This window comes from Sarcophilus harrisii, chromosome 5 (assembly GCF_902635505.1).
Source record: "Sarcophilus harrisii chromosome 5, mSarHar1.11, whole genome shotgun sequence".
In the NCBI taxonomy this organism is placed as follows: Eukaryota; Metazoa; Chordata; class Mammalia; order Dasyuromorphia; family Dasyuridae; genus Sarcophilus; species Sarcophilus harrisii.
Window position 1 is genome coordinate 176,848,856 of NC_045430.1, and position 22,256 is coordinate 176,871,111.

At 35.9% G+C, this 22,256-nt stretch overlaps 1 protein-coding gene across 3 annotated transcripts in view; it reads left to right on the top strand.

Moving 5' to 3' along the window:
• The window catches only part of LOC116419376 (protein FAM71F2-like), a 43,618-nt gene that overhangs the window by 9,273 nt on the left and 12,089 nt on the right, over positions 1-22,256 (top strand). For 2 of the 3 annotated variants that reach the window (XM_031939021.1, XM_031939023.1), the window contains exons 4-5: positions 1,168-1,292; positions 3,602-3,657. In XM_031939021.1, coding sequence (XP_031794881.1) covers positions 1,168-1,292; positions 3,602-3,657 — 181 coding nt within the window. Of the gene's footprint in view, positions 1-1,167; positions 1,293-3,601; positions 3,658-4,873; positions 5,239-22,256 lie in introns of those variants that run through there. The other variant, XM_031939022.1, reaches the window with a different exon arrangement.

The following is a 22,256-nucleotide window of genomic DNA, read 5'->3' on the forward strand; positions in this document are numbered from 1 at the left end:
GGAAGGAAGGAAGGAAGGAAGTGGGGGGGGAGAGAAGAAAAAAAAAGGATTTTAGGATTATAAATATAAATTCAATGCAACAAATATTTATGATGTATCTACTATGTGTTAGGTACTGAACTCCAGGAGCTAAGGATATAAAGCTGAAAATGAAAAAGTACCTGTCCTCAAGGAGTTTATATTCTATGTAGGAAAACAACATGTACATAGATAAATCTATACAAAACATACAATTATCCCTTTCACATCACAACCTTCCCCATCAAGGATTGGCATAAAAAAATGAAATGGGGATTTGGGGGAAATTTTGTAGAAGCCACAGAAAACACAGAGAAAATTTAGAAACTCAAAAATGCATGAAATATATGTATAGTGTTGTATAGTACCAACATATTTTATCTTTTAATGCTATACTTAATTGTAATTTCTTTTTTAAAGTTGGAATTAAAGAAAAAATTAAGTTGCAAAATGAATTGCAAAAATTAGCTGACAACATATAAAGCTGGTATTTTTTACTTAACATTGATTTACATATGACCTTTGGCTTATGACCAAATACTTAATCCAAATTTTACTCTAAGGTACCATAAACATCCCATAAAAAATAGAAAAAGAAATCAGACTCCTTTTCTGGTACAAAGGGAGAGCCAAAATTTTTTATGTGGATTTTTTCAGATTGTGGGGGCACCAGCCCCCTTCTCACCATAGGGTAGAAAAGATATAATTGTATACAAATAAGATAGAATAAAATCTGGAGATATGGGCAGAGAAGGAAAGAGGAAATAATAAATTGGGGGACTTAGGAAAAGGTTCTCGTTAAATTCTAGGGGAGAAGGCAGGTAAACATTTTCAGTAGGAGTATGAAACTTTTGTTTTGAATTACCAACCATGTTGATACTATCTTTCAAAATTCTTATTTTACCAAAGTAAAATTTGGCACCCTGTCTCTTACTCTCCTAATCTCAGGGAGGGAATTCTGACTCTTTAAATCATTGCCCTCAAATCAAGAGTAAAGTTAAAGTTCAGAGTATTAAGGAAAAAAAATGGTATGACCTGTGGACTCTTTCATAACTGTATCTCAGAGGTGAGAAAAAAGGTCCCTTTTGCTGTCACATACCTTCAGTCTTAGGAACCTGGTTCACCATGTAAATTTTTTTTTTCATATAGTCAACAAAGTGTGCCTCTTCGATCTCTCAATCAAGGGAGAACCTGATGCTGCAGATGGCCACAGGGGTACATGAAACCCTCTCTGATCTTTCTATAGATTTTACCACCAAGAAAGACCAATTAAAGTAAGTGATTTGCACCCACAGTTAATCCCTGACAATTTCTCTTGAAGCCAATGTCAACTTCTAGCAAAAATAAGGTTGGAGGGGAGGGATGTAGCTTGGTTAATGAGTGTAGGGGATGAGGAGTTGAGGATATAAGATGCTATAGCTATTAAGCAGTCAATGAACCCTTAATTGACAGTGTTTCCTTGTTAGAAATGTTTCTTTGGCTCATTCAGCATTTTGTTTTTATCTCTTATGCATGATATTGTTTTGCATTCTACTCATTTGTGTTTGGAATACTCTTTTTTAAAAAACATTTTTAAATAAAAGTAAACCAATTTAATTAGGAAAAAAAAAAAGCATAGTAATATTGGTGGCAGCAGCCCCAGTAAAAGACAGCATAGCAAATCTCAATTCCCACTGCCTTGAGATCTTGTGACTGCATGAAAAGAAATTAGGAAATTAACTGGTTAAATATAAAATTAACTACATTTAAGCAAGTGGGTAAACTATACTTACTAACATGTAAAAGAAAGAGGAGAACAGCCGTAATTAATGTCCATAATCTGATGCTTGTTGGTATGTGGACTACAAGAGTTTTCCTATTTAACAATCCATCCCACCCCCACCCTCACCCCTTTATATTTAGAATATTCTATCTACTATATTCTTTTTTTTTTTTTTTTTCTAAGGCAATTGGGGTTAAGTGACTAGGGTCACACAGCTAGGAAATGTTAAGTGTCTGAGGTTCAGATTTAAACTCAGGTCCTCCTGACTTGAGGGCTGGTGCTCTATCCACTACTCCACCTAGCTGCTCCTCTACCTACTATATTGCCAATTAAGTGAGGACTGGAACCAAGTTCTATTTAATCTTTGTATTCCCATGGCTAGCACATGGTAGGTATCTAAAAAATATTTGTAGGATTGGATTGAACTTTTCTCCACATTTTATTCTGACCCAGACTCACTACCTTCCCCACCCTTTCTTTATAATAGACAGAATAATATATAATTAAATTGCTTGTAATAGGTTTGATTTCAATACTGAAGTAACCAAATCTGTCTTTGGGATAGGAACCAACTTGACATTTGTCCTTTGTCCCTTGTCCCCTTCTTCCCTCCACACACTTGGGTCTTATTTGCAATCAATTGATTCACATTCCATAGTATACTATAATTCAATATAATTGTCCCTTTCTCTATCTGTGTTTTTCTTGCCTTCTCTCTCTCCAGCTTGTGTCTTCCTTTAAATTCTTCTTAGTCCCAATTATTTATTTGACATCTTTCTCTTTCTGATTCTTCTCTTCCTCATTTCCCTTAACCTCCCTCCTTTTATCTTCCTTTCCTGTGACATTGCTACATATTATTCTTTACTCTTCTTCATATGTTTCTTCTTCCTTCCTTCCTTCCTTCCCTTCCTCCTTCCTTCCTTCCTTCATTCCTTCCTTCCTTCCTTCCTTCCTCTATTTTGTTTGTCCCATTGCTATTAACTTTTTGTTATCTTTAAAGACATTAGATGGTTATTTTTAACTTTTAATACCTGCTAAGTACTAGTTTTATGAAATTTTAATAAAAAAAAATCCAAATCTTTTAACATATTATATGCTTAAGGGGTTTCCACACAATCATTGTTTTAGAGATTTCAATCAAGCCCTTCTTTGTACTTAATTGAACCTACCTCTACTTGACAGGGTGGGCCACCAGACAGCAAAAATACCAGATTTTTGCATTTGGGTCAAGACATATGCAACTGATAAGTGCCCTAGGCAGAGTCCAGAACAGATGGAGTGGTACCCACTCATTCCCTAGTACAGGCAAAGGTTGGCTTCTTCTTCACTCACTCCTCCTTGTCATTCCCATCTTTTCTCTAGGCAATTTTTAGCAGCATCATACCCACCAAATATAATCATAACTTACCATTTCTATATTTGTCTTTGTCTAAATCATTTCTGCTTTGGTAAAATACAAAGACCCAGTTTTGATTTTTTTTTTTGGTGACTGGGTATTCCGATCTTGCTTAGGCTATGGAAGTACAGTGACCACTCTTGGGCTGCCCCACTGTTGATAAGCAAAGGAGATTTGACCTGTTCCATTTGGGGTAGGCATTGCCTCTTTTTAGGCAGTCTGGTGATCTCTAGTTCCTGAGATACTGAATTTTAAAGATCAGACTCCCATGATTGGATTCTAGTCTTGGGGCACTTCAGAACTCAGAGTTCAAGTGATCTACAAGCCTCAGCCTCCAATATGCTACCCTCTTCTCCCCAAAATACAATTTACAATGATTTTCATTTTTTCTTTGTCTTTTTGCTTGATTTTGCCTGGAATTCTAGAAATTCTGACAGCAATAAAACCAGTGAAACTGAGATCGAAGGAGATGCCAGCTCAGGTAATGTAAACATAACAACACATTCATCCCTGATGGGTCTTTGCCTTTATTGATATCAATTTCTTGATTATCAATTGTTGTTCAGTTGTTTTCAACTCTTTGTGACTCCATTTGGCAGAGATACTGGGGTGGTCTGCCCTTTTCTTCTCCAGTTAATTTCACAGATGAGAAAACTGAGACAAAGACTTAAATAAACTTGACCATGGTCACACAGTTAACAAGTGTCTGAGGCTGTATTTGAACTCCTGACCCTTCAGTCTGGCACTCTATTCACTAAACTACCTAGCTACCTCATTTGAACATAAGGAATTAATAAAACAGAAAACAAAGCTTTTTTTTTTTTTAAATAAAAGAAAGTCTCAATTTTAAGGACTTTTCAAAAATAGCTTGGCACAGTAGCTAAAATGTTGAAACTAGACCTGGATATTCAAATCTGTCTCTGGCACTAGGTTTGTATAATCACAGGTCAAGTCCCTTAATCTTTTTTAATCCCAATTTCCCCAGCTATAGTGGGACTCAAATAGATCATGCATACAAAGTACTTTCCAAACTTTGAAATACCAGGTACATGTTTTTTTGTTTGATTGTTTATTATTATAGCTTCTTTATTTGTAAGTTATATGTATGGATAATTTTACAGCATTGACAATTTGCCAAACCCTTTGTTCCAAATTTTCCCCTTCTTCCCCCCATCCTCTCCCCATCCCCTCCCCCTGATGGCAGGTTGACCAATACATCCAACTACATATTAAAATTTATTGTCATGGGAAACGCTTTTGTTTTTGGCTGAAGCAATTGGGGTTAAGTGATTTGCCCAGGATCACACAGCTAGGAAGTGTGAAGTGTCTGAGGCCAGATTTGAATTCAGGTCTTCCTGACTTCAGAGCTGGTGTTCTATCCACTACCTAGCTATCTAGATGCCCCAGGAAACATGGTACCATTGTATTCAATTTAATACAAAATATAATATTTTCTAAAAGTACATAATAGAGAGTTATGATTTTTTATTTGGTCCTCTTTTTCTTCGTTTTGCATGGTAATGTCCATGTTGGTTGGTATTTGCCAAGTTCACAAAAAATAAAAAAAATTAAATAAAAAAGGATTACTAAAATTTTTAAAATCCTCTGGCATATGAGAATGATCCACAAATGCCGCTTATCTGGATGACTGAGCACTTTAGAAATCTGTATTTCTTACTTGGTCTTATGGTCCACAGGATGTGCCAGAGAAAAGCAAGATAAAAAGGATAACTCAAATGATAAAGTAAAAGTAAATTGGACAGGGTCTTTGAATCATGGCCTGTGGGAACAAGAAAATCCTTCTGGGGTGCAGCCACTTTCTCGGCTTGGAACCCTAGCAGCCTCCACCCAGCAAGTATGGCCACAGCCTTAGGAAGAGGGTCTTTCAACACTGATGATTCTGACTCCCAGAAGTAAACAAGTGATCATCCCTCCTCTGCACTACAACTTCACTGTAATACAGTCATCTAGGCCATACCATGGAATCATTCTAAAGGTGAAATAGGGTTAGCACAAGTCTTTTTCCTATACTTCCACTAAATAAACCTCCCTTGATTGGGAAGTAAGGCTGGTCCATTTTGTAAAGAAAAAAAAATCCATGTTCTCATAGATTATATTAAGCTGGGGCTTCAGTGTATTTGAACATCTGAGTAAATCCTTATGAGTGGCAAACATTTAAAGGCTGTCATAGGAAAAAATAGGAAAAATTCTTCTCAGTCTCAGAGAATTAGGATCATGGGGTGAGGGAAGTTACAAGAAGACAGATTTCAGTTTAATGTAAGGAAAAACTTCCTAATTTGAGTTTCCAAGACTGCTTTGGGATATAGTCAATGGGTTCCCTATCTCTGAAGGTCTTCAAGGAAAGGTGGGAGAACCACATATTGGGTAAGTTGCAGAGGAAATTTTTGTTTAGATATGGTTTGTCCCAAAGGAACTCTGAAGTGTTTCAACTAGTGACTCTTTGGGGGAAATACTTTTTTAAAAAATTGTTTTCTGTCCATTTGAAGCTGTGATCAGACTCTCAAAAAGAACATCACCCTTGGGTAACAAAAGGTTCAGTCTAGAAAACTGTGGGAACTTGATTGGCAAAGAGATTGATTATCTGGTACATATGGCACATAATAGATAATGTGTTTACCTAGACATGAGGATTATTATTTTCTAAATTTAGTTTAATCATATATTTTTTTCAATTACATGTAAAAATGTTTTTCAACATTGATTTTTGTAAGATTTTGAGTTCCAGTTTTTTTTCTCTTTCCCTCTTTTCCCTTTCCTCTCCCTATGTTAAGCCAACAATCTGATATAGGTTATACATTTTTAATATATTTCCTTTTGAGACATGTTGGGAAAGAAGAATCAGAACAAAAGGGGAAAACCACAAGAAAGAAAAAAACAAAAGAAAAAAGGTATAAATAGTATGCTTCAGTCCACATTTGGTCTCCATAATTCTTTCTCTGGATGCACATGCCATTTTCTTTTCCAAGTCTATCAAACTGTCTTGGATTCACCACATTGCTGAGAAGAGCTAAGTCTATAATAGTTGATCATTACACAGTATTGCTATTGCTGTATACAATGTTACCCTGGTTCGGCTTGACATCAGTTCATATAAGTCTTTCCAGGTTTTTCTGAAATTAGCTTATTCGTCATTTTTTATAGAATAGTATATTCCATTACTTCCATATACCATATTTAATCATTTTATTTTTCCGGTTATACATGTATATTAACTTTTTAAATACACATTTCTTTATGAATCATGTTGGGAAAGAAAAATCAGAACAAAAGGGAAAAACCACAAGAGAAAAAAAACAACAAAAAAGTGAACATAGCATATGTTGATTTACATTCAATCTCCATTGTTCCTTTTCTGGAAGCAGATGGCATTTTCTGTCCAAAATCTATTAGGATTGCTTTGGACCACAGAACTACTGAGAAGAGCCAAGTATTTCATAATTAATCATTGCCCATTCTTGCTGTTATTGTGTACAATGTATTCCTGGTTCTGCTTGTTTCATTCAGCATCAGTTTATATAAATCTTTCCAGGCCTTTCTAAAAATCAGCTTGTTCATCAATTTTTATAGAATAATAATATTCCATTAATTTCATATACATAACTCATTCAGCCATTCCCCAATTGATGGGCATCCATTCATTTTCCAATTCTTTACCACCGCAAAAAAAGAGCTGCTACTAACATTTTTGCACATGTGTGTCCTTTTCTCTCTTTTTGGATTTCTTTGGGATACAAACCCAGTAGTGGCACTTGCTAGGTCATAGTTTTATAGCCCTTTGGACATAGTTCCAAATTTCTCTCCATAATGCCTGAATCAGTTCACAACTCTACCAACAGTGCATATGTCCCAGTTTTCCCCACATCATCATCTCCAATATTTATAATTATCTTTTTCATTATCTTAGCCAATCTGATAAATGTAAAGTGGTACCACAGAGTTGTTTTAATTTGTATTTCTCTGATCAGTAGAGATTTACAGCATTTTTTCATAAGACCATAGAGAAGTAAGAATTCTTGATCTTTCTCCTTCTGTGCTTACTTAGGAGAATTGAAGCCAGGAGAATAATATGTATCCTTAAGGAGATGCTTAGAACATTCCATCATCTGAGGCAAAGGAGTGTGTTGACTCCTACTTGTCTGAGAGACCCAAGTGATTTGACTATGCCCAGTTTTCAGTATAGCAGGGAAATGTAAAGAATTAACAATAGGTAATGGTGGAAAAGACTTGGTCTCTTCCTTGAATTTTGGTATCAGGGAAGTCCTTGAGAATGTTCCTCATTTACCAGGGCTGTGAAAAACAATAGCATTTAATAGTGGTTGATTTCAAGAATATTAGTTGTATGATTGTTAGGGTGTTTAAGGAGATCAGAAAATGGGAAGATTACTGAAGTATCTCTTAGTTGGACCAAGTCATACTTTTATTTATTTTGGACTTCATAATAGTTTTTTATTTTCAAAATACATGCAAAGATAGTTTTCAACATTCATCCTTGCAAAACCTTGTGTTACAAATTTTTCTCTCTCTCTTTCCCCTACCCCCTCTCTTAGAGAGCAAATAATCCTTGTGTAAAACATGTGTAATTCTTCTATACATATTAACACATTTAGAATGCTTCACAAGAAAAATTAGATCAAAAAGGGAAAAAAGAGAAAAAAGCAAGCAAATAAAAAAGGTGAAAATATTATGTTGTGATCCACATTCAGTCCTCACAATACTCTTTCTAGATGCAAATGATTCTCTCCATCACAAATCTATTGGAATTGGCCTGAATCCTCTCATTGTTGAAAAGAGCCACATCCATTAAAGTTGATCATCACATAATCTTCTTCTTGTTGTGTACAATGTTCTCTTGGTTCTACTTTACTTAGCATCCGTTCATTTAAGTCTCACCAAGCCTCTCTGAAATTATCCTGCTGATGATTATTATGGAACAATAATATTCCCTAACATTCATAGATCATAACTTATTCAACCTTTCCCCAATTGATGGGCATACACTCAAGTTTCCAGTTCCTTGCCACTACAAAAAGGGCTGCCACAAACATTTTTGTACATGTGGATATCCTTTTCCCTTTTTTTATGATTTCTTTGGGAAACAGATCAAGTCATACTTAAAAAAAAAACTTTTATGCATATCTTTTGTTTCTACTATATTTCCCATTCCACCTCCTCCCAACAATTGTATCCCAGAGAGTCATCTTTATAATAAAGACTTTTTAAAAGAGGAAGACAGTGAGAAAAAGTTCTAAAAAACTAAAATATCAAAAAAAGTCTGATGACACAGTATTCCACACCCACGGTCTCTTAATTCTGCAAAGAACCAGGGAAAGGGTCTTCTCATATTCCTTTTTGGGACCAAACTTGGGTCTTTATACTTTGTCAGCAAGCAGTTTTGATTGTTTGATTGTTGTTCTTTTCATTCACATTGTTGTAGACATTGTGTATATAATTTGCCTAGTTCTGCATATTTCCCTATATCAGTTCATATAAATGTTCCCATATAGTTTTCTGTTTTCATCATGTTTCTTGTTTCTTACAGCACAATAGTACTTTATTTAATCATGTACCACAATTTGTTCAATTATTCTTTCATCATTTACCATATACTTTGCTTCCAGTTTTTTGCCACAACAAAAAGAACGGCTATAAATGTTTTGGTGAATTTTTTTTTTTTTTAAGTTATTGATCTCTCCTTTAGGTACATGCCAATAGTGAAATCTCTGAATCAAAAGGATATGAATTTTAGTCATTTTTTTTTGCAGAATTCCAGAATGATTGTAAGATTTCATAGCTCTATTCAGTCAGTTGAACAAGTATTTATTAAATAGCTTACATTTTATTGGGGAAAGACTATCATAAAAAGAAGCTGAAAAGGCCAGGCCATGGATGGGAAGGGCTTGGGAAGGTGGGTAATATGGTGGTGAAGCATGAAGAGTCAGAAGCAGAGCCGGGGGGAGTGAAAGATAACTGGGTTTTGGGATATTTCCTCAAAATGGAGGTTCTTGGAAGAACCCAACATTGTATGAGTATAGCCATCTTATTTGTTTTTTATAAAGAGATGCTCACTGAAAAGATAAATCAAAAAATTCATATCATTTCTCCCAAGATAAATATGGCACTTCAGTCTCTGGTGAAAGAGTCTTAAATTAGCCTTAAATTAGTTACTACAAAGCATTTGCCCACTAAGTTCACTTCCAAACATAATATAAGAGATATCACTGTAATTCTCTCTTAGCTGCTTGCAGTCCATTTCTATGCTGGATCCAAGTAGGTTGCTTGAGACTTTATATTTCACCTGACTAGACAAAATCTTCCATGGGCTCTCACCTCTGAGACTCTGGTGGCTCATTTCTCCTGGCCTTTGATCTTACAAGATCACACAGGTCTTCAATATTCCTTCTGCTAAGGATGAGAAAAAAACAAATTCAAAAAGGCAAAGAGGCCATGTATCATCCCTGATAGGGAAATTCCCAAGCATTCTCTCCACCCAGAGAATTACACATAGCATGTCTTCCCTCTATATTAGTCAGGGAGGAAAAATTAGTATGTGTATCTTTGCACAATTCCCTAGCATTGACTATTCAGTTTTAAAAAATTATCCTTGAGAAATTATTGGGTATGAATGATACCTTAGAGGTTTTTACATTTGCATTTCTCTTATTCTTAGAGATTTATAACATTCTTTCATGTTGTTGTGAATACTTGGCAATTCTTCTGAGACTTGATTTATTCATATCATTTGACCACATGTCTATTGGGGGAATCAGCCTAAGCTTTCTGGCCAAAGAGCATTTAATTATAAACAGTGGATGTGGTGGTAAGAAGGAATGTTGTGGGCAGAGTCAGTGATATGTGTGTGGAGGATAAATCTATTGAGGCTAAAACAATAGTAAAGTTATATAGTACCTACTGTGCTTTGTCCCGGTTTCTTAGGTCATTGGATTTGGAGTTAAAGTATCTGAGTTTGAATCCCTAGTCCCTGTGCATACAGATATGTGACTTTAGGCAAATAACCTCTCTGGGTCTAGTTTCCTCATATTAAAAACAAGGGTGTTGAACTCAATGTTTAAGATTCTAATTCAAGATCTATGTTCCTATGGTTATCTCCTTGTGCCATCATCATAGTGGTTAAAGAGAGGAGTTGTTTATAGAAAACTAGTTGATCTATGATTGTGATTCATATACTATCCAAGACCTATTTCCTCCCTTCAATCACATCCTACCACCCAGCATAGATAATATAGTCCTAACAGACTGGAGAAACCTACTTAGTTGAAGTAATATGGCAGCCCAAGGGAGAGACAGAAGACAATATGTGCCAGGCAAGCAAATCACTTTGATCAACATCTGCCTTGAGACACCAGTGGATTTTATCCCAACACTTTGAGCTTTAAGCATCTTGGAAATATAGCAGTACTCCCTAAACCACTATATCTACTTCTAGTCCAGTCTCTACAGCCAATATTGGGGGGAGAGGGACGCATCTTCCTTATTATGATTAGCAACAAGTGCTGATCAACTACAACCAATAAATAGATAAGCACAAGAGCTCCTGAATCAGTAGCAACTAACCCTACTCCCATCCCCATCCTTTGCTCCCAGTCCATTCGTCACACGTATCATTGGAGAGGTTCTCTTGTCTTGAAGGAGCCAACTGTCAACTGCCATCCAAGGCATTCAGTCCAGCTGAAGCGGCAATTCAATCTGAAAGAGAGGAGAAACTGCATGTATCAAGCAAGTTAAACCATCACTACCTTGACCATTATTTCTTCTCAGACCCTGTTGGAGACAGCTCAGGATCCTGAATACAAAAGTCTTGGGAATATCAATGCTTCCAGTTCAGTACTCTTAGCCATCATCTTGGGAAGCAACATTTATGGAGATAATATTCTGAAAATTGCTTCTGCAGGTGCTATAGTTACAGCTACTGAAGGACCAAGAAAACAACATTCTTAACATCCAAGACCTTGGCACTGTTAAATGGTTCAGCCTCAGAAACTAATAACACTGTAATTCTCTCTGTGGAAATGTCAGTAGAGAAGAGGCGATAATATCCATTTTGTGGCTATCATCTATGGACTTTCTATGTGTGTTATCTGAAAGAGATTAGAAAGTGAGTTCCTTGAGAACAGGCACTATCTTATTTTTCTTTATGTAACTCCAGCTCTTAGCACAGTACTTCATTCATGACAAGTGCTTAGTAAATGCTTTATTCATTCATCCACAACTGGAGAAATGAGAAATGATGAGTATTTATGATCAGATCTTATCTCAGACTGCCTGAGTTATACCAGCTAAGCTGATTCTCCATTTCCCATCCTAGTGGGCACTGAGGTTATATGATATTACCTAATATCAACAAAATGATGCAGAAGAACTCGGGTACTTCTAACTCCTAAGCAATTAGAGAGCACTTTCTAGTAAAGGAAACATTAACTATTTGGGGGGAAGTAGGCAGGATCTACCTTCAGGATTCTGTGAATGTTTCAGTAAATTGGAGAGTTGGAATCAGAATGAACATAGGAACCAGAAAAGACCTAAGAGTCCATTTACTACCCAAACCCTCAATTTACCAAAAAAGAAATGGAAATTTAAATGATTTGCCCAAGGTCACAGAGAGAATAGTAAGTGTCAGAGACAGGATTTGAATCCAGGTCTAACCAAGCTGGGGCAGTTACATGGTACAATGGATAGAGCACCAGGCTTGGAGTCAGGAAAATCTGGACATTGGCAGGGTTGACATGATGGTAGCATATAGAACCCAGTAAACATCAATACATCCTCTCTTCCTCAGGATATGGATTCTACCTACTTCCCCAGCATATCTTTACTTTTTTATATCCTGCTTTTCTTCTTTCTTTTTGATTAAAGCTTTTTATTTACAAAACATATGTATGGGTAATTTTTTCAACATTCACTCTTGCAAAACCTTTTATTCTAAATTTTCCCTAGATGGCAGGTAGTCCAACACATTAAATATGTTAAAAATAGATGTTAAATTCAATATATGTATACATATTTATACAGTTATCTTGCTGCACAAGAAAAATCAGATCAAGAAGGAAGAAAAAAAACTGCAAAAGAAAACAATGCAAGCAAACAGAGAGAGTGAGAATGCTATGTTGTGGTCCACACTCATTTCCCAGTGTTCTCTCTCTGAGTGTAGATGGCTCTCTTCATCACTGAACAAGTGGAACCGGTCGAATCCTTTCATTGTTGAAGAGAGCCTCATCCATCAGAGTTGATCGTTGTATAGTCTTGTTGCCATGTATAATGATCTCCTGGTTCTGTTTATTTTACTCAGCATCAGTTCATGTAAGTCTCTCCAGGTTTCTCTGAAAGCATCCTGCTGGTCGTTTCTTACAGAACAATAGTATTCCTCAGCATTCACATATAATTTACTCAGCCATTCTCCAACTGATGGGCACCCACTCAATTTCCAGTTTCTTGCCACTACAAAAAGGGCTGCCACAAACACTTGTGCACATGTGGGTCTATAACCTCCCCTCATAGGTTATTGATTGCCAGTCTTACTTAATCCCAGCCCTTCGGACATCTTCAGCCACTGATTAATTTGAGTAGTGATTCTTTTTCAACAGAGCACCGGAACACAGCTGCTTGGAAGCTCAAGTCTTTATTCCACCCCCTCACATCCTGCTCTCTCTCAGCACTCCTCTACACTTCCCTTACTTCCTGGTCCCCACTACTTATATTGGTTCTATGAGGTCACACACAGCCAATAAGAGAAGGAGATGTTCTCCTCTCCCACTGACGTGTTCTCAATGCGACTAGCTTTCCTGCTCAGGAGATGGTCCCTGCTAGCTACTGATTGTATCCAGGTGCCTCAAGCACTAAGGCCTTTTTACTTCCTCGTTGCATTTTGCCAGGACTCCTATAGGGTCCCTTTCCCTCTTTTAAAATCTCTTTGGGATATAATGCCAGTAGAAACACTGATGGGTCAAAGAGTATGCACAGTTTGATAACTCTTTGGGCATAGTTCCAAATTGTTCTCCAGAATGGCTGAATGTATTCACAATTCCACCAACTGTGTCCCAGTTTTCCCACATCCCCTCAATATTGTTCATTATCGTTTCCTGTCATCTTAGCTAATCTGATAGGTATGTAGTAGTATCTCTGAGTTGTCTTAATTTGCAATTCTCTAATGTAACTAATTCAACACAACTAATAGTGATTTGGAGGACCTTTTCATATGGCTACAAATGGTTTCAAATTCATCTGAAAATTGTTCATATCCTTTGACCATTTATCAATTGGAGAATGGCTTGAACTATTATAAATTTGAATCAATTCTCTATATATTTTAGAAATGAGGCCTTTATCAGAACCTTTGAATGTAAAAATGTTTTCCCACTTTATTGCTTCCCTTATAATCTTGTCTGCATTAGTTTTGTTTGTACAAAAACTTTTAAACTTAATATAATCAAAATTATCTATTTTGTGATCAATAATGATCTCTGGTTCTTCTTTGGTCACAAATTCCTCCTATTATCCTATGTTCTTCTAATTTCTTTATAATATCATTCTTTATATCTAGATCATGAACCCATTTCTACCTTATCTTGGTATACAGTGTTAGGTGTGGGTCTATGCCTACTTTCTGCAATATTAGTTTCCAATTTTCCCAGCAGTTTTTGTCAAATAGTGAATTCTTAACCCCAAATTAGAGGTCCTTGGGGTTGTCAAATACTAGATTGCTATAGTCATTGACTATTTTGTTCTGTAAACCTAACCTATTCCATTGATCAACTGCTCTGTTTCTTAGCCAGTACCAAATGGTTTTGATGATAGCTACTTTATAATACAGTTTTAGATCCCAGCATATCTTTAACAATATTTAAAAATATTACTATATTTTTAAAGTTTAACATTTCCTGATATACTCCATTTCCACAGAATCCTCCCTTTTAACAAAGAAAATCAGTAAAGGAAAGCTAACTGGTAATGACTATGTTTGACAACTATGCAATATTCCACAGTTGTCTCCCAAATGTGTGTTGCTAAGCTCATGTTGGACAAAGCACATATAACCCTTCCTACTATGGTCATGGTCATGCCTGGTGAAGGTAAGCACATAAAATTGTCAATTTGGGCATCCGCTGCTGTGGAAACTGTAAGCAATGCAGATCAACTTGTGTATAAGCTTATATATATATATATATATATATATTTTTTTTTTTTGTGTGTGTGTGTGTGTGTTAATTTCCTTTCTTTCATTATGAACTTTACAGACATAAAGACATGAATGCTCCCATAGATAACATATTGCTAGAATGTTACTAGAAAGCACTGAGATGTTAAATGATGTCCTCAGTCACACAGACAGCATGTGTCAGAGACAAGACTTGAACAGTCACAGTGATTGCAAGGTCAACCCTCTGTCCATGCTATCATCTCCCAAACCAAAAAAAGCCCCTTAATCAATCAGTTGTGAAAGCCTAGTTCCTTGGAGTAGTACTGTAATGGCATTAGTCAGACACACTTCTTAGTTAAACTGATTCTTCCTTAAACTTGTCTGCAAAACCATAATCAATTTTGGTACTCGGGATAAGCAGCCTGAAAGATACCTTCAAATCAATATTTTTTTTCCTTCTAAAAATGTCTTTTTGATGCCTTTAGGTTTTTATCACAAAAGGACATTTCTCAATCCTCTGGTAACAAAGAAGAGCAGTTGAGAAAACCCTAAGAGACAGTAATGAAAACTGACATTTCACTCATCAGGCCCCCATCTCTATAAGAAAAGAGTCACATAATGTTTCCTCAGGAGATAATTTAAAGACGAATGCAGTTTGAGAGGTGGGAAGGGGCAATGATACTGACCTGTGTACCTGTGTGTAGAGGGATAGAAACTTGGGCACATCCAGCATTGTGGGCAGAAACTCTGCTGTCCTGCAAGGTCACTGGTAGAAAGGTGGCGGGGCCCAGCAAGCCAAAAAAACAAGGAGCTAACTTTGGGTGGCTTTCCTCATGGATGGAGAAAAGTCATCTAATAACTTCCCATTTTAACTGATTGCTTTTGCTAAGTGGTTCATCAACCAGCACCTTGCAGAAGCAGTATCCACCCTACCAAAGTCTTCTAAGTTTCAATACCCTAAATCAAAGCCTTGATCAATCCATCCCTGTGATAACAATGCTTTCCTAAAGAAAAGCCTTCTGTATAGGATTGCTGCAACAATTGTTTATAGAGGTCATACTAAAGCAAAGAACCAAAACACAGACAGGTGCAACCAGTCAGAAAAGACAGTTTGCTAGCAAAAATACATCCAACAACTATATGAAATGAATTCTAAAGCATCCAAAACCAGAATCCCATGAGAAGAAAAAGAATGAATACTGGATTAATATGAAAGTATACCTATAAAAACTGAGAAGAAAACGGAAAAGCCATACTGTTGTTGTTCTGGGGCTTTCATTTTTCCATTCTTTAAAAATTGTGAATTTAATGAACATCAAACATGTATATTTCAACATACAAAAAATAAATGAGTTATATGCAAAACTGTGAGTTGTATAAAAATGTTAAAATATAATAAGCAAAGAAAAACTTTTTTTATTTTGAAAAAAAATTCTTTACAACATTATCCCTTGCACTCACTTCTGTTTCGACTTTTTCCCTCCCTCCCTCCACTCCATCCCCAAGATGGCAAGCAGTCCTATACATGTTAAATATGTCACAGTATATCCTAGATACAATATTTGTGTGCAGAACCAAACAGTTTTCTTGTTGCACAGGAAGAAATGGGTTCAGAAGGTAAAAATCACCCGGGAAGAAAAACAAAAATGCAAACAGTTTACATTCATTTCCCAGTATTCTTTCTTTGGGTGTAGCTGCTTCTGTCCATCATTGATCGATTGAAACTGAGTTAGATCTTCTCTTTGTTGAAGAAATCCCCTTCCTTCAGAATACATCCTCATACAGTATCGTTGTTGAAGTATATAATGATCTCCTGATTCTGCTCATTTCACTTAGCATCAGTTCATGTAAGTCTTTCCAAGCCTCTCTGTATTCATCCTGCTGGTCATTTCTTACAGAACAATAATATTCCATAATATTCATATAGCACAATTTATTCAACCAGTCTCCAATTGATGGGCATCCATTTATTTTCCAGTTTCTAGCCACTACAATCAGGGCCACCACAAACATTCGTGCACATACAGGTCCCTTTCCCTTCTTTAGTATCTCTTTGGGATATAAGCCCAGTAGTAACACTGCTGGATCAAAGGCTATGCACAGTTTCTTAACTTTTTGGGCAAAATTCCAGATTGCTTTCCAGAATGGTTGAATTCGTTCATAACTCCACCAACAATTCATCAGTGTCCCAGTTTTCCCGTATCCCCTCCAACATTCATCATTTTTTCCTGTTCATCTTAGCCAATCTGACAGGTGTGTAGTGGTATCTCAGATTGTCTTAAATTTGCATTTCTCTGATCAATAGTGATTCGGGACACTCTTTCATATGAGTGGAAATAGTTTCAATTTCATCATCTAAAAATTGTCTGTTCATATCCTTTGACCATTTATCAATTGGAGAATGGTTTGATTTCTTATAAATTAGTCAATTCTCTATATATTTTGGAAATGAGGACTTTATCAGTACCTTTAACTGTGAAAATGTTTTCCCAGTTTGTTGCTTCCCTTCTAATCTTGAGCAAAGAAAAACTGGAAAAATGAGATTAAATTAAATATTTAAATTTAAAAGGTTTTATTAAAGATTAATTGAACTGATGAATATATATGCTTAGAGGTTATAGCTAATGGATTCCTGGGACAAATAATTATGTTAGGGAAGCACAGGGCCTGAAAAGGGCAAATACTTCAGAGTTAAGTTCTTCAAAGAGAGAAGTTCAACAATTAAGGACAGGGGAGTGGCTTACAACTATCTGAGGGCTTAGGGACTTTCTTCCAGGGACTATATCTCCCAGAGGGCTTTATCTGCCAAGGATAGTTGAGTCCTTAGCCATAAATTCCTTACACAAATTTAAAATCAAAAGTAATAAATGAGTTGTAACAGGATGAAATCATTATCAGAATCACTACTCTTACCATAAATAAAACCTAGGGAACAAAAAAGCAAACTGAAGAATCTCTCTATTCTCCTTGGTATCCATAACTTTAGGGGGACTGAAGAATCAACCAGGAGAGTCTGGTCAAACAGTCTCTTCAGTGAAAGCCCAGAGCACATCTATCTGTCCTCAAGGAGACAAAGAACATATGCCCAGCTCTATGGGAAAAGATCTAATTCTACCTTTTGATGTCAAGGAGAATGGTTCTTTTGTCCTTTCATTCTAACAGTCAACAAAACTCCTTACTAGGTGGCTAGCCTGATAATGACAGACTTCTTCATTCTCAGATTTTCCAGCTTGGGAGAGCATACCAGGAGCATTACAGTGATTTAACTGGCACAACCTTCAAGAAGCCCAGGTCACTGCTGGAGCATAATAAGGAAATGGACAGGAACTTGTGAGGAACAAGTGCTCCATTGATCCCTGTTATTGTGTCTCTTTCCAGTGGAGAGTTTGTTCTCCCCAGGTAATCAGCTGAGGGGCATTTGGCACAATTATCAAATGTAACTGGAATTTACTAAAGCAGTTTTCATTTTTGTCTGTGTATCCTCAAAACCTAAAGCATTACACATAGTAGGGTCTTGTAAAACATAAGTTTTTATTGAAATAATAATTGTCACATAAAAATGCTTTACATAACAATTGATTAGAGAAATGCAAATTATTTGGCTTTTTGAGAGGCAATTAGGGTTAAGTGACTTGCTCAGGATCACATAGCCAGCAATGATTCAGCATCTGGAGCTAGATTTAAATCTGATCCTCTTGACTCCAGGTGCTTTATACACTGAGTCATCTAGCTGCTTTGAGATTGACTAATATGATAGAAGGGAAAATAACAAATAATGGAGATGTGGGAAAATTGAGACATTAATGCATTGTTGGTGGACTTGTGAACTGATTCAACCATTCATGAGAGCACTTTCAAACTATATCTAAAGAATTGACTATAAAACTCTACAACATCCTTTGATTCACCATTATTGCTACAAGGTCTGTATCCCAAAGAGATTTTTTTTTTCAGTTTGTGAAATGTGAAGTTTATTACATCTTCAAACTCTCTTTATACACTCTTCTTCCACTGGTTCCCCAAATCAGAAGAGCTGACCACCAAGGAACCAAGACTGTTGTGCTTCCCTTTTTCCTCAACTTTACAAATTTGCATGGTGTGAGGTAAAAACTTAGGTTTGTTTTAATTTGTATTTTCCTTATTATTAGTGATTCAGAGCATTATTTCACATAGTTGTCTATAGTTTTAAGGAATAATAATATTCTATTGCATTTACATACCATAATTTGTATAGTCATTTCCCAGTGATATGCTGTTTATCAATTTTACAAATGAGTTGGATAAAAATACAGATACACACCTATCAAATTTACCATATTTATCAAATACATAGAATGATAGAGTCTACATCCATAAAGACCTTCACAAATTGGAACACTGAGTCAACCTCAAAAATCCAAATTATATAGGGACAAATGCAAAATCTCACACTTAAATTTGTTTTTTTTCTTTTAAGAGTCAACTTCATAAGTACAAGGTGGGGGAGGATGGCTAGACAACAGTTGGTCTAAAAAGATCAGAAAATTTTCATGGATATGAGTCAATATGAGGAAACTATATAACATGCTATATACAACTATATAACAAAAAAAGCTAATATAAACTTAGATTTCATTAAGAACTACAGAATATCCAGGACAAGGCAAATGAGAATCCCCTGCATGAGAAGTATCCTGGTAAGAACACTTCTGGAATATTGTATTCTATACCATGTTTTATGAAAGAAGAAAAGAAATAAGAATTTAATAGGCATCTACTGTGTGTCAGGAACAGCTAACAGGCAAAGTAGATAGAGATTCATCTTCCTGAGTTCAAATCCAGCTTCAGATGTTTCCTAGCTGTGTGACCCTGAATAAATCACTTGCTTGCCTCAGTTTCCTCTTCTATAAAATGAACTGGGGAAGGAAATGGCAAATCCCTGCAATATCTTTGCCAAAAAAATTCCAGATGGGTCATGAGAATCAGACATGGCTGAAAAAAAAACTGAATCATGTGTCAAACAGTGTATTAAGCACTTTTACAAACATTATCTCATTTTATCATCTCAACAACAGGTAGGTGCTATTATTATCCTTGATTTACAATCAAGGAAACTGAAGTAAGCAGCAGTTAAATGCCCAGGGTCACACAAGAATTATGTGTGCTATAGGTCAATTTTACAAATGACTTGGATAAAGGCCCAGATAGTATGTTTTATTAAGTTTACAAATTTATCAAGTACAATGGATGATGGATTTCAGATCCAAAAAGATCTTTGCAGATTAGAACATGGAACCTAATCTAATAAAATTGAATTATATGGGGACAAGTGCAAATTCCTACACATGGATCTTATGCTTTTTAAAAGTTAATTTCACTGAATGGATGTCCATCAGTTGGAGAATGGCTGAATAAATTGTGGTATATGAATATTATGGAATATTACTGTTCTGTAAGAAATGACCAACAGGATAATTTCAGAAAGGCCTGGAGAGAGTTACACGAACTGATGCTGAGTGAAATGAGCAGGACCAGGAGATCATTATATACTTCAACAACAATACTATATGATGACCAGTTCTGATGGACCAGGCCATCCTCAGCAACGAGATCAACCAAATCATTTCTAATGGAGCAGTAATGAACTGAACTAGCTATGCCCAGAAAAAGAACTCTGGGAGATGACTAAAAACCATTACATTGAATTCCCAATCCCTATATTTACGCACACCTGCATTTTTGATTTCCTTCACAAGCTAATTGTACAATATTTCAGAGTCTGATCCGTTTTGTACAGCAAAATAACGTTTTGGTCATGTATACTTACTGTGTATCTAATTTATATTTTAATATATTTAACATCTACTGGTCATCCTGTCATCTAGGGGAGGGGGTGGGGGAGTAAGAGGTGAAAAATTGGAACAAGAGGTTTGGCAATTGTTAATGCTGTAAAGTTACCCATGTATACATCCTGTAAATAAAAGGCTATTAAATAAAAAAAATAAAAAAATAAAGTTAATTTCAGTACAAGATTGGGAAGAATCTGTCTCAGGTCAGAAGCCAACTCAAATCATTCTTACTTCAGACCCAGCACTCTATCCACTATGCCACTAGCTAATGAAAGACTTTAATAGGTTGAACATACAGAAGAGAGTTACCAGGATGTGAAAAGACTTAAGATCCTTCTATCAGAATCCCTCTATCAGTTAAAGAAATTGGGGGTGTGTAGCTTGGAGAAGAGAAGAATTAGAGAGGATCAAACACTGTCATTAGGAAAAGTGTTTAGATTTGTTCTAGTTGACAAGGGGAAAACTAGAAGTAACTCCATATGAAGACAAATTTCTTAATAGGAAAGCTTATTTGTTTTCTTCAAAGTCAATTGGCCTCTTCCTCTTTGACTTCTCAAACTTCTAAGTTACCCAGGTATAGAAGAAGTAAAAGCCTATAAATAGGGGATGGGAGTGGCAAATTGCAGAATGAGGTTCTGTGTCCATTGAAGCACATCATTTGGGATGCTCTTGGTGAAGTAGTTGAGGAAGGTTCTCTGCTCAAACTGAGACAGGCTGTAGGAAATGATGTGTCTCACAGGGATCAGGTTCCTGAACTCAGGCCCCACCTTCATGGTGCTTTCAGTCCAGACATCAGGACACTTTGCCCTCCAAAGACTGTAGCTGGTGCCCTGGGATCTTTACCCTAAAGAGGTTTTTTTTTTTTTTTTGGTTTTTTGTTTTTGTTTTTGTTTTTTTTTTTTTTTTTTTTAGAGAGAAAAGAACCTATTTGTACAAAAATATATATTGCTATATTTATTGCTTCATTTTGTGGTATATGATTTAATGGACACTGACACCTAAAAATGACAGGGGAAAATCAGGTTTTTGTTTTGCTTCTTTTTTTATTAAAGCTTTTTTCCCCAAAAAACATATGCGTGGACAATTCTTCAACATTAGCCCTTGCAAAACTCTGTGTTTCAATTTTCCTCCCCTTTTCCCATGCCCTCCCCTAGATGGTAGAGATACATATTTATATAATTATCATGCCACACACAAAAAAAGGGGGGGGGAAACAAAAATAAAATGCAAGCAAAGAGTGAAAAAGAGTGAAAAATACTATGTTGTGAAGGCAGGTTTTTTTTTTTTTTTTAAGATATTCTAATATTTTTATCTTCCCAGGTACATGTAAAACATTTTTTGCATTTGTTTTTAAAGTTTTTAATTTCAGTTTTTCCCCACCACCCACCTACCCCCCTACATTGAGAAGGCTCATATGAAGTTATACAAAACATTTCCATAAAAGTCATGTTGCAAAAAAAGAAAAACAAAAAAAACCCATAGATATCTATTACTCCTGCTAACCCTCAATAAAAAAAAAAAAAATTTAAAGTATGCTTCAGTTTGTATTCAGACTCAATCAGTTCTTGCTCTGGGTATGGATAGCATTTTTCAATTCATAAGTCCTTCAGAGTAGTCTTGGATCATTGTATTTCTGAGAATAGCAAAGTCAGTCACAATTGATCATCTTCTAACTTTGTTAATATGTACACAGAACATTTCACTTTGAACTCATGAAGACTTTTCAGATTTTTCTGATAGTACCCTGCTCATCATTTTCCATAGAATGATAATATTCCTTCATAATCACATACCACAATCAATTCAGCCATTCACCAGTTTATGGGCATACTCTCAATTTCCAATCCCTTGCCCTGAGAACAGGATGTTAATAAATAGAAAAAGCAATTCAAAAGACAGATCTTAAACCTCTAAAGCTAACCAGAGAGCCAAGATGGTAGAGCAGCAGGAAGAACTACACTGAGTTTCCACTCCTTCTCCAATTCTTCCAACAGATCTAAGACATAAACTAGCCTAAATCTTGATTGGCAAATCTAAATATATATATATATATATATTACTTATTTTCACAAAGTTGCT